The sequence below is a fragment of the Panthera leo genome, chromosome B2 (genome assembly GCF_018350215.1).
Source record: "Panthera leo isolate Ple1 chromosome B2, P.leo_Ple1_pat1.1, whole genome shotgun sequence".
NCBI classification, from domain to species: domain Eukaryota; kingdom Metazoa; phylum Chordata; class Mammalia; order Carnivora; family Felidae; genus Panthera; species Panthera leo.
Window position 1 is genome coordinate 136,330,332 of NC_056683.1, and position 13,206 is coordinate 136,343,537.

Genomic DNA, 13,206 nt, shown 5'->3' on the forward strand with positions numbered 1-13,206 from the left:
CACCACGACAATCAATTTTAGACTATTTTCTTTAGACCATTACCCTGAAAAGAACTCCACACTCAGCAATCACTCCCCATTTCTTCCCAGTCCATGAGCACTAGGTAATCACTAACATTTTCTGTGTCTATGCATTTGCCTACTCTGGATATTTCATGTAAATAGCATCCTGCCTGTCTTTTGTGACTGGCTTCTTTCCACTTAGCATAATGTTTTCAATGTTGACCATGTGAAGTATGTATCATCACCACATTCCTTTTGATTGCTGAATAGTATTCCACACATTTTACTTATTCATTCATCAGCTGATGGATATTTAAGTTGTTCCCACTTGTGGGTTACTATAAATAACACTGATATGGACGATATTCTTGCACAAATTTTTCTGGACACATATTTTCATTTCTCTTGGGTATAAAGTTAAGAGTAGAATTATTATATATGAGTCATATGGTAACTCTGTTTAATATTTTCAGAAACTGTCCAACTGTTTTCCAAAGCTGCTTCACCATTTTACATCCCCACCAGTAGCATGAGGATTCCAATTTCTGTACACCCTCATCAACACATGCTGTCTTTTTCATCATAGTCATCGTAGTGGATATAAAGTGATAGCTGACTTTAGTTTTGATTCATTTTCTTTTATTCCATTCTAAGTCACCTTGATAAAAATGGACTTAAAAATACCCTCTACATTTTTAAATTCTCTATTTTTAAAATTTAAGGAAAATGCTTTAAAATTAGTTTTATTCTTTTTTTTTGTGAGAGAGAGAGAGCAAGAGCACACAAACTGGGGAGATAGGCAGAGGGAGAGAGAGAGGGAGAGAGAGAGAGAGAGAGAGAGAGAGAGAGAGAGAGAGAGAGAGAATCTTAAGCAGGTTCCACACTGAATGTGGAGCTCAATGCAGGGCTTGATCTCACGATTGTGAGATCATGACCTGAGGTGAAATCAAGAGTCCAGTGCTCAACTGACTGAGCCACCCAGATGCCCCTAGTTTCACTCTCTTTTAAGCTCTGCATTAAGCTTTTCTCTGCCTTTAAGTAAATCCTATCTCTCTCTCCATTTGCGTATATTTCATAAGTACATGGGACAATTTAGTTATACCAGGAAACCGAGACTAATAGCAAATTAATTAATTTGCTTTTCGCACACAGTTCTCTCTTCAGTGTTTCTTAAGAAATAATTATAATGAGTCTTGACCAAGAGGTACACTTGGAGATATCTGGTACGGAAATGCTTTTTACAGAACACACAATTTTCATTTATCAAAGACTCGTGATCAAGGCATAATTTCTTAATCAACTAGCCTTGGCAATATTAATGTAGTATGTAACTCAATTCAAAAATTGTCTTTCTGCATTCCTTCCACACACACCCCTGATCCCTCTCCCCACCCCTCCCCCCCCATAAGGAGACTTTTACCACAATTCCGGCAGTATACATCACAGGATATTGACGCCTGACACATTTTTAAAGCCAACTATGGAAGCAAAGTACTGGACCACACTTTTGCAATTAAGATGGGAAAACTCCAAGCTTAAGAGCTATCAACACAAGATACAGTGTTTGAACTCCTCCACATGGCATTGTTATTACCCGAAAACCCACTGGCATAACCTACCTCATGTGCTCTCTGCTGCTCCAAAAGATGCTGATAATTGCCAGAAATCTCTACTGCTAACTTTTGTTCCGTTTGAACCAGGAATTCCATCCATGTTTCACATTTTTCCAAGAAAGTCTGATGTTGTAGCAAAAACGACTGCAACTTACTGACAGACCAAAGGAAAAAGAATATGATTATGTTTTTGTTCTTATATTGTTAGCATATAAAACTAGATTAAATGAATATCCTCTGCCTCTACTTCTAAATTGACCACCACAAAGTTTTCACCTCAGGTAGTAAAATTAAAAAAAAAGAAAAGAATAAAAGTTTAAAGTGGTAAGTTTTAAGAATGATAAAATTATGTATGTATCTTTGATAATTCTTATATGAGTTTTCTTTTTAAAATTTTTTTGTCCCAACAATTTTTAGTACCTTAGGCATGGGCAACCATTTCACTGAATCTGCCACTTCCAGTTCAAATTTTGTAAGTATCACTGGAAAGACTCGGAACTTATAAATGTACACAAGCCATGCACTCATTTCTACTGATCTATCAGAGTGGCCAAAACATCTCTTGGTTACTCTACCTGAATCTCTCTGTTGTCTGAGAGGAGATCAGAGACCAGTGCCGGTTCAGATTTTGCATCCTTTTGATTTCTTTATCATTCAGGGGTAGCCTATATCCAAGCTCATTTAGACGGTCTAAATCTGGGGCCATGCTGCTGAATTTTAACATCTGTCCCTGAAAGCAAGATTTAAAAGCCAGTTTAGCACTATGGTAAGAAAAGGCAGAGTTCTTTCACGCTGCACAGTGGACTTCAGATTTCTGGAAGAAGCCAGTCTTTGGGCTCCTATGCATTTCTAGGCCACTTACTTGTAATCTCCAGAGCTGCAGATAAAAAAGAGCTACATCTCCTAATCAGTTTCCAGTGCTTCTACTGCAATCGCTTTTACAGCTACTTACTTGGTTTCACTGAACATGTAGGTAGTTTATGTGTATTATTTACTTGGTCTATTTACTCATAAGTAATTCTTGGTAACTGATGAAGGATGGAAATTATGCTGATGACTGAAAAGGCTTATTTCTTACCCTGTATATTCCGTGTATCTGTGCTATTCTGCTCCATTATTATCTAACACCAATAATAATATTTATAATAGCAACAACTATAATAGTAATAGCTACCATTCCTCAAGCACTTATTATAAACCAAGTATTATTATAAGAGCTTTACAGGTAATAACTCATTTGCAAAACAATACCATAAGGTAAGTACCACTACTATTCCGATTTCAGGATGGGAGACAAGATGCTGAGAATCTATAAGTAAATTGTGCAAGGCCCCCCTGCTAGCAGGTGGCAGGTCTGGGTAACAGGAGCTGTGGACCTCTTGCTAGATGGAACACGATCCCATTCAAGTTTGGAAGCCACCACACATTATTTCACAGCTTCAGTTTTAGGTCCTTGGCCCCAATCCCAAAGTTGGTGAGACTCAGCTGACAATGCCATCTAGGCTTTCAGATCTCAAACATAGGACAAGGCTGTCTTTTCTGTTTTTCGTGTGGGCATCTATAACCCCATCTAGGAAACCAGCTACAGGAGGAAGGAAATGTCAGGACACCTTTGGCTGTGTGTTTTCTCTTTTCATGCTCTGAAATAGGCTCATTACCCTGCAGACAGAATAAATCTTCCCAAGTGTTGAAGCCAAAAGCTTAACAACCAAATGGCAGAATTTCCATGGACAGATATCACATGAACAAAACTCACATGCCATGGTCCTTCTCATGGGGCTTACAGACTGTAAGATACTCTTCTAATAATAGAGTCACAATACTATTCCACAACAGTAGTCACCTGATCACATGAACATAATTAACTGGTATGAAAAAAAATTTAAGAAAAAAAAATAGTGTACTTTGGAAGTGTGTCCCTGGGGACCCTGACCATGAACAAAAGAAAAACTTTCTTAAGAGAGTGACATTGAACAAAATGACCGAAAGTTAATTCCTTTTGGTGGGAAGGGAGTTGGTGGGGCAAAAAAAGGAATTCCAGAAAGGGGAACATAGTGTGTTTCCACAGAAGCACTGTGATGGATGCTGAGATGGATGAGGCCCTAAAGAAGGTGCAAGCCAGGTACCCTGGGCCTGATAATCCACACCGGTCTTCACCCTGGGAGAGCAGTGGGGACCCGCGGAGGGTTTTAAGCAGAGGAAAAAGACAACGAACTTGGCATGTCTATGGTGTTATTTTATTTACTGACTGTTTAAAATAGTTCATAATTAAGTAAAACCTTTTAGAAGAAGATCATTCTGGCCGCTGTGGGCTGGAGGGGGAGGAGTGGCTGCAAGGAGAGTCACGGAGGCTGTTGCCAGTATCTGAGAGACAGGGGGCTTGTGTAGGAGAGGAAGGTAGAGACGGGGATGGAGGTTCCGTGGGCTATGAAGGAGGAGGTTGCCCACTGGGCATGGGAAGAAGTGAGAAGCAGCACTGAGTTGGGGTCCTGGGGCTGCTCCTGGCCAGGCTCCCACCGCAGTCTGTGAAATCAGTGCGTGCTCACTCCAGGAAAACAGAGCTGGCAAGGGTTTCTTTGGAAGCTCAAAATAAAAAGTAGGCCTATCTTAGGAGTTGTGAGTATTCCTTAAGATTTTGGGGACAAAAGATAGAAGATCTGGGGCTAGGATTTGAAAGCACTTACCTTAAGTTCTTCCATCCTTTGCTGGATGGTCGAGAGGTCAGAAGAGTGGCCAGGGTCCTGCCCTTGCAATATTTCTTCCGCTTCTACTATCCAGGCCTCCAAAGCTTCTAAACTCTTGGTAAAGGTTTCATAGTCAAGAACTCCAGCCTTTTTTTCCCACAAAAGAAAATTGATATTTAGAAATCTAGTTAAAGGGTAAGTGGGCATTGAAATTACTTTTCATATCGTTGTGTCAAAGTGCCACCCTCAAGATGCCTTTCCTAAAGAAACAAGGCTATATGATTTAAACTTTCTTCTCTTTATTAACGTAATTTTTTGAAAACAGAATTATTCCTATGTACCATTTATGAATGAACTAAAGTTATTTATAAAATATACTTCCAAACAGAAATATATTCTGATTCTTGGCAAAAACTTGCTATATAAACATGAATGTCAATATTAAAGCCACTTAGTGTTTTTTAGTTGAACACATTTTACTCAGTGCTCTAGAAGGAGGCATTGGTTCAGGGGCAAAATTACACTGGAAAGGACAGTGCAAGATGCCCACCTTCCCTTGTCCGCACTGGAACTTCCAAGTTTGTCTACTTTTTAATTCTTTGCTCTTGAAAGAGGCAAGGTCTCAACGATGGAAAAATTTTCTTTTCCTGTGTTGAGGCTCAGATGTTATAGAACGCCCGATTTATAACACACCTGTAACATGGTCTGCTGCTTGCAGAGAGCCTGTTCTAGGGCACATAAGCGTTGACTCAAGGACAGCTGATCGGATTGAATGGTTGATGCTGCTGAAACATCCACTTGTTGCTTGAGCTGCTCTCCCAGCTCACGGAGAACAAAAAGGGAATCCTTCACTGTCCCCAGGCCTTTGAGGAGATCCTATAGACGATGAAAACATGCCATTATGCAACAACATGTTAAGGGTACTCCTTAAACTGATAATCAGCAAAGGTCCACACGTCTAGAGGCACTCAGTTCTTACTTTGTCGATTTATTACACTAAATCACCTTCATCTGCAGAAAAATGATCAAGCATTAAATCTGATGTTTAAAACCAGATGGGTGCTAACATTTTTAGAGATAAATGTGCTATTCTTATAATAAAAATCACATAGGTTCATTGTAGGACATCAGGGGAACTGCAGAGAAACATACATAAACAAGAAGAAACACGACTACAAGTAGAGCCAATAATGAAACATTTGGGAAGTTTTTCCTATCTTTTCCTGTAGTTGATATCAAATCAACAACACAGTGCTACACTGGGTGTTGTGTGGAAACCAATTTGACAATAAATTTCACATTAAAAAAATAATAAAAAAATAAAGTTAAAAAAAACACAGTGCTACATTTTGCCTTTTTCTACTTAATATTATACACACAAGGGATGAGTTTGTGTTGTGTGGAAACCAATTTGACAATAAATTTCATGTTAAAAAAATAATAAAAAAATAAAGTTAAAAAAAACACAGTGCTACATTTTGCCTTTTTCTACTTAATATTATACACACAAGGGATGAGTTTGTGTTGTGTGGAAACCAATTTGACAATAAATTTCATGTTAAAAAAAATTAAAAAAAGAAAGTTAAAAAAACCCACAGTGCTACATTTTGCCTTTTTCTAATTAATATTATACACACAAGGGATGAGTTTGTCAACAGCATCTTCTGTATGCGTGGTCGCATTATAGTGGTTACAATGGGCCCTCCTGTTTTAGTGGGGCATAGAACCCCAGCAATGGCTCTGGTGAGCAGAGTCAAGCAGTATAAAAAGAAGACTGTATCTTCATTCTTTGCCATAGTTTCTCTTGCCTCCATTTCTTTGTGGGACACTCATATGCTCAAAATTTAAGCCGATGGAAATTCCCTGTTTCTAGTTTCCTTCTACCACTAAGAGATGACAAATGACTGGTTCTTGACCCACCAGACACAGTGGAAAGAGCAAAGCTTGCTATGCCTATACACGGACTCTTGTGAAAGGGAGGCAAGAAAGGGGGGGGGGGGCACCTCTGACTTTGACATAGATTTTTAACAAATTCAGAGAAATAGTTTGGAGCATTGCCCTCTAAAACAGGTATGTGTATATCAACTCAGGAGGACTGAAACTTTAAAATGACATATCTTGGGGCACCTGAGTGGCTCAGTCAGTTAAGCAGCTGGCTTCGGCTCAGGTCATGATCTCATGTCTCGAAGGCTTGTGAGTTCGAGCCCCGCGTCGGAGCCTGCTTCCGATTCTGTATCTCCTTCTCTCTCTCTCTGTCCCTCCCCTGCTTGTGCTCTCTGTCTCTGTCTCTCTCTCTCTCAAAAATAAACATTAAAAAACTTTAAAAAAAATCACGAATCTTATAAAGATAAAATGTGGAAGTCGGGGAGAAAAGCATTACATTACCTTTACTGTAAATATTAAACTTTGGCTCTAAGGTAATTTATTCAGTATTTATGTGAAGGTATTAGGATAGGTTGAAATTTTATTTATGTGCTTTTTACAACTTGCCTAATTCTAATACATCGATTTGGGAAAGTTTACAAGAAGGTTTTTGAAACAAGTTCATTAAAATAAAGACAAATAAGGACGAAGAGTAAGAAGCATGGAATGAGTGAAACAAGAGAACTGTTCCTGAAAACCTAAAGTAGGTTATTGGCAACTTCAGTAAAAAAGAGAAATACTTTATTAAAAAGAAGTATTCCAGTAAGTCAGGAGAGAAAGACTTCTTTCTACTATTAAATTCTTAGAAGAAATAATGATGTTAATGCTTACATAAGATATAGATAATACTTTTCACAGATTTTTAAAAGATACAACATTATTCCCCATGTGGTCATTTCTCAAATTGATCAAATCTGTAAAAACAGCCCAAATCTTCACATGGATGGGATGCCATTAGGAAAAAATGGGAAAACAACTCCTCTCTAAACACGAAACAGTGGGAGGGGCCTCTTAAATCTGATACACGTGCAACTGTGTTCTGAAAACCTAGGAGCCTCGCTGATACTTACAAACAATATTTGGATAGCTGTCCCACATACTGAGACATACCAGAAGCTTACCCACAATCAGCCCGAGCCCTGCTAAACTCGAGATGTCTAAGACCCGCGTGGTGGGAAAGCGCCAGCGTTCCTAAACATACGTTGCAATCCTGAATCCACGTCGCGGCTTCGTCATCGGCAATGTCCTTGTTAGTGGCTGCCTTCAGGAGCTCACTGGCTCCATCCTCCTGCTGCTGAACCGTAGAAGCACACTGTTTGGAGTAGTCCTTGTATCTTTGCCAAAGTTGAAGGAGTGCCTTGCTGGAGCACAGCTGCTTAGCAATCTCTTCCAGCAAGTTATTCCATCTGGAAACAACAGCCAACACTCATGGGCAGATTAACACCTCTCAACAAATGCCGTTATTTACTATATTATTTTTCATGACCCTGCTTCACGTGAATATGGAAATAATGCAGGGATGTCTCGTCTCAATCTGACATAATTTTATCATGTAATATGGCTCACTCATATTTCAGGGGTAGATAGTAGGAATGAGGTCAATCTTGGGATATATAGCAGCTCTCATTTCTTTCGATGCCTCTTCACTGCATTTTCTTACCTTAAACTCATTTGTGAAAATCAAAACATGAATAGAGTCTTTAAAGCTCAATTTCAAAATGCCAGCAAGTTTTAGCTGTATCATTATTTATAATGAGGCTGTAATGTAAAATAATGCATAACAGTGTAAAATTAGCATGTTCCATACCTCATATTGACATCTTTTAATGTGGTGGTAAGAGTTTCTGTCACAGGTGGGTGACATTCTTTTAACAGTTGGTTGGTGATGGAACCAAAATTCTGTAAGTTCTTTTCCTGTTTTTCCAGATCATCTTGAAGATTCTTCCCAAGGGGGGGAAAAAAAAAGTGCCACAGATGACGTGACAGGATGCAAATTCTAATAATCGAGTTTAAAAGTAATTTAGAGCTGTTTTCATAAATGTGTACATAAACATACATAAACCATGACTTTGTTCCAATGCTTTATAAGTTTTCATTAGATAATCATCTCTTCTTTTAATGATTTTGCTCTTATGGGTGTAAGAAGGGATTCCTAGCAACTAAACCTTCTTACAGTGGCATCTGGAATTCTGCTGGAAAAGCTCGCATGAGTGTCCCTGTCCGTCAACTGGTAGGAAGCCATGCCATCTGTCACACTGGTTCTCTTTGCTGTTCAAAGTCAAAACCCACGTCTCCCTTGTATTACATACCTACAGGTGTTCTACCAGAAACTCCCAATAATTAGACCTTAAGAAGTCATGATGTTTCTGGTACCATTTATAAGTTCTATATCTGGGTGTTCTTCCTTGCGAGGAATATTTACTAGGCAGATTATAGACTTGGCACAGTCTTCTACCAAGGACCAGTGAAGCATCTTGAAGGAAGACGTTCCCCCGGAAATATTACTGAGGTGACAGACTCAGTTCTTAGTAAAACTCTCTAGGTGAAGTAGGCTACACTAAAAAGTACTTCTAATTGCCACAAAGCTAGAAAATATGTTTTCAAACTTACTATTCTCAAAGCACGTTTTAATGATTCTCAGTATCTGCAACAACTATTTAAGGTTTACAGAAATTATATATGTATGTTTTATCCTCCCTCCCTCTTATCCCATCCACAAGAAAAAGCATTCCCTTCAGAGAGTCGGCGTATGAGGTCAGCAGCATATGAACTTTCATTGCCAAGCAGGGAAACGAACTAATGTAAGGAGGGTACATGCTGGGCTCCTGCTGGCATCCCCTCCCCGGAGGGCCTGTCCTGCCCATCCCGTAGTCTGCAGGAGTTAGCCAGGGAGAAAGAGTGGCCACAGGTGAGAGTGCCCCCGGTCAATGCCCAGTGCACAGGGGAGTAAGAGTGATAGCTGATTTGAAGGCAGTGGCCTGAGGTAAGAGAGAGTGCTCTGTAGGGTCAAACAGCAGCGATGTCATTCTATATGAGTACAGTGATGACAGGCACACAGGAAACCAAGCAGTAAGTGCTAGAAAAAGAGGCTTACGTGTACACATCAGACAGACCACTGATACTATGCTGAACGAAAGGAAAACAACTTAATAGTTTACAAATTTACCACTTTGCTATCTTTCTCTTTGTTTTCTTTTTAATCCCTTAGAGTATGTTGGGAGAAGCAGGATAAAGAGAGAAAGGGAAGACACAAGGCAGCGACAATGGGTCAGGGAGGCTGGCTTGAAGGTAAAATCATTCTATAAAATATATTCACATGGGTATTTATGTAATAGAATTTTTTAAATCATATGGTTATATACCAACTAATCCAGAAATGTGTTATCCACAGGCAAGTTTAATTAAGTTGAAAATAAAGCGGGTTAAGATAATTTTAAATATTTAAAAATAATTAAATGTAAACAATATATAGCAATATCCCAGGATGATGTTCACATTTGCTTTTTTTAATTTTATCAAACTAAAGAGAATATTAAAGATGGGTTAAATTCATTCCTTACCTGAAGATTGTCTACCTGAACTTGTACAGCTTCTAAAGAACCAGTCAGCAGGCGGAAGCGGGAAAGAGAATATCTGGCCTCCATGAGGTAACTGTTTATCTCATCAAAGGCCTCCTTGTGATTGTTCCATTGGTCAAACACGGACTTCAACAGTATCTTGAACTGCCCAACCTATTGAAAGAGACAGAAACTTCTTATAATTGCATAATATTCAAAATGATGGAGGGGCGCCTGGGTGGCTCAGTCGGTTAAGGGTCTGACTTCAGCTCAGGTCATGATCTCACAGTCTGCGAGTTCGAGCCCCACATCGGACTCTGTGCTGACAGCTCGGAGCCTGGAGCCTGCTTTGGATTCGGTGTCTCCCTCTCTCTCTGCCCCTCCTAGCTTGTGCTCTGTATGTCTCTCTCTCTCAAAAATAAATAAACAACAACAAAAAAAATGATAGAATATATATTGAATTGATGGAAGCAACATTAGTATCTAAGAACTTCATCAGGGTTTCAGGCATTATAAGTAAACTAGAAAAAAAAGATTTGAAAATATGTAGCAATATTGAAATTTATGTCTTTTATACTTTTGACTACTCAGTCTAAATTTAAATGCTTAAAAAGGTAATATAGGACCTTTGTATGTAATACACATAATATACATTCTATATATCTATATAATATAAAAGTGATAAAAGGTCAATATATTTAATACCACAGTTTAGGAAATATATTAAATGAGTGTTTTAAATGTATGAACTCATTCAATCCTTATAATAACCTTATGAGGTGGCTGTAATTATTATCTCCATCTTATAGATAAAAAACCTGAGACACCTCAGGTTATGAAAATCACCTGAGATCATACTATCAGAATATGAGAGTTCTAGATTTGAATCTACGCAGTCTGGTCCCAAGAAATGAAATAAAAAATATCTATTTATCCCCTTCCTTCCTTCCTTCTTTCCTTCCTTCCTTCCTTCCTTCCTTCCCTCCCTCCCTCCCTTCCTCCCTCCCTCCTTCCCTCCTTCCTTCCATCACACGTATGCATGCTCTCTTCTCTCTCTCTCTCTCTCTCTCACACACACACACATGCACACAAACCCTCAAATTCCTATCTTAAGACAAAACATCTAAGAACATTCTTTCCCTAGACTTATCTGCAATAGAAAATGTAAGTTCTTAGTTTGATCTGTATCATTTATAAAGATATCTACTTTGGACTTCCTGGATGTCACCCTTAATCCTCTAAATGTAATGTTTTGAATAAGGAGTAAGTATGGCCATAATTAAGAAAAGAGATCATATAAATTAATTTGTCCCTGCTTTCTCCGATTTTGTTCTTAGCATAAAAGAAAAATGCTGAAACCAACCAAACTATCGAATAGGCCAAAGGGTTACAAAAGTGCTGCCTCACAAATGGTATAAAGCCCAGAGGTACGGACCAGAGAGGGGGCGGACTTCACCCAGAAAGTCAGGGGTGGACATGAAAACAAAGCCAGGAGATTAATCAGAATTTTTAAACAGTCTGTTTAGTTTTTGTATCATTTTTGTTGGTTTTTCATGAAAAGATGTTTCTGTGAAAGAATCACTTAATTCATAGAGTAAATTATTTCCCAGATTTGTAATTGTTTATAAAAATGCATAAAATAAAATAAAATAAAGTAAAATAAAATAAAATAAAATAAAATAGATTTAAAACTGGGTTAAAGACAAGGTAAGGACAGACTCGAAGGCTGCACCTGGACAAGTACATAGACTGTAAGGAGCTGTTTGCTGTGCTCCAAGGGTCCCAGTCACCTAACCTGCTTGTGCCTTAGCCCGCATCTCTGCAAAGTATGGATGGTGAATACTCACACAGGTGTGTGCAGAGCAGTATCTGTTGTTACATGTCTTTATTATTGGAGGATTCAGCACTCCATTCGGCATGTATTTATCAAATGTCTTCATAGAGCTTACATTTTAGTGAGAGAAATTTAAACAAGTGGGCTGTATCCTCAGTTAGAAATTGAAAAATAATATAGATAAAAGCAAAGCAGAGAAGAGAGTCAGGGAGGGTGAGATAGGGATGTGGAAGCTGTCATTTAAAACAAAGTAGACAGGAAAGCCCTCACTGAGATGATGAACTTGAACAAGAAATTTGAGGAGAGGGAGTAGCCCATGAGGATACTGGGAGAGGGTGTTCCAGATGGAGGGAACAGTCAATGCAGAGTCCCTGGGTGTGGAACGGGCCATTGGAGTTCAAGAGTAAGGAGAGATCAAAAGCAATAGGAACCTGTGGGACAGCAGCAGAGGCCAGGTCAAAGGGACTATGGGAGCCCAGGTCATGGGGCCAAGTTTTGGCCTCATTCTGAACTAGGCAAGAAGCTATTGAGGGGTTCTAAGCAGATGACTAGTGTTATCTGGCTTCCATTTAATAGGACCTCTCTGGCATGGAGGCCATGGAAATAACCAAAGCCAGCAATGATGTTGACTTAGACCGAGGTGCGGGCTACAGAGATGGGGGAGAGGCTGGATTCTAGATCTCTTCTGAAAAGAAGGCTGACAAAATTGCTGAGGGACCAGACATGGGGAATGAGAGAAAGAGAAGAGTGAAGAATGACCACACAGTCTTCTGTCTAAGCAACCGGGCAGAGCCATCAATCAATGAGATGGCAGAAAGCATAGGTTTGTGGGGCAAGAGTTGGGAGTTGGCTTCGGCATGGAAGTTTGAGATGTCTACTGGTCCTGTAAGAGGAGGTGTCTATAAGTTGCATCTCTCTCTCTCTCTCTGTCTAGAGTTTAGGAAAGAAATCCAGGGTGGGGAGACACATTTGAGAACTGTCTGTACCTAGGTGGTATCTATGGACATGGGAATGGATGAGACTATTAAGAGAGTAATGTTCATGATAATGTCTGTTATAGGAAATATCCAAAGCTAGACTTTTTTTTTTTTTAAGGGAGATTGATAAAGTAGACTTAGTACAAAGAGATAAGGTTGATATTCTGTAACTACTCAGCTACTTCAGGAGAACCAAAACCCATGACACATGTGGACATGAGGTGGCAAACGTGGTCTTAACGTCAGGTCTCTGCAAGCAGTTATTACCATGTGGTCCAAATTTGCCCAGGTTTGCTTGAGCTCCCGCAGCGTGCTCATGACAACACCAGAGACTTCTTCTTTCTTGTTCTGAATCAAAGCAAGTCCATTCTGCTCCATTTTCTCTACTTCTTTTTCTTTTGCTCTAATCAAATCTTCTAGATCCTGAGAGATTAAAAACAGTCACTTTAAATTGTTCTATTACGGAACTCTGCAGTCCACTGAAATTGAGCCATTACAGTCTCATATCCTCGCAATTTTTTATTGATACAAAAAATTTGTCATTTTCAGGAGAGCATTTTCACACAGCATTACTCGTTCCTACATTAAATTTTTAAAATAGTCCTTTTATTCCAA

At 39.2% G+C, this 13,206-nt stretch overlaps 1 protein-coding gene across 2 annotated transcripts in view; it reads right to left on the reverse strand.

Moving 5' to 3' along the window:
• SYNE1 (spectrin repeat containing nuclear envelope protein 1) overlaps nucleotides 1-13,206 on the reverse strand; it is a 471,896-nt gene that overhangs the window by 83,697 nt on the left and 374,993 nt on the right. For both annotated transcript variants that reach the window (XM_042940094.1, XM_042940091.1), the window contains 8 exons: nucleotides 12,859-13,014; nucleotides 9,784-9,954; nucleotides 8,031-8,164; nucleotides 7,425-7,629; nucleotides 4,994-5,176; nucleotides 4,301-4,447; nucleotides 2,192-2,346; nucleotides 1,623-1,770 (listed from right to left, as the gene is read on the reverse strand). In XM_042940094.1, the coding sequence (XP_042796028.1) occupies nucleotides 1,623-1,770; nucleotides 2,192-2,346; nucleotides 4,301-4,447; nucleotides 4,994-5,176; nucleotides 7,425-7,629; nucleotides 8,031-8,164; nucleotides 9,784-9,954; nucleotides 12,859-13,014 (1,299 nt within the window). The remainder of the gene's footprint in view (nucleotides 1-1,622; nucleotides 1,771-2,191; nucleotides 2,347-4,300; nucleotides 4,448-4,993; nucleotides 5,177-7,424; nucleotides 7,630-8,030; nucleotides 8,165-9,783; nucleotides 9,955-12,858; nucleotides 13,015-13,206) is intronic.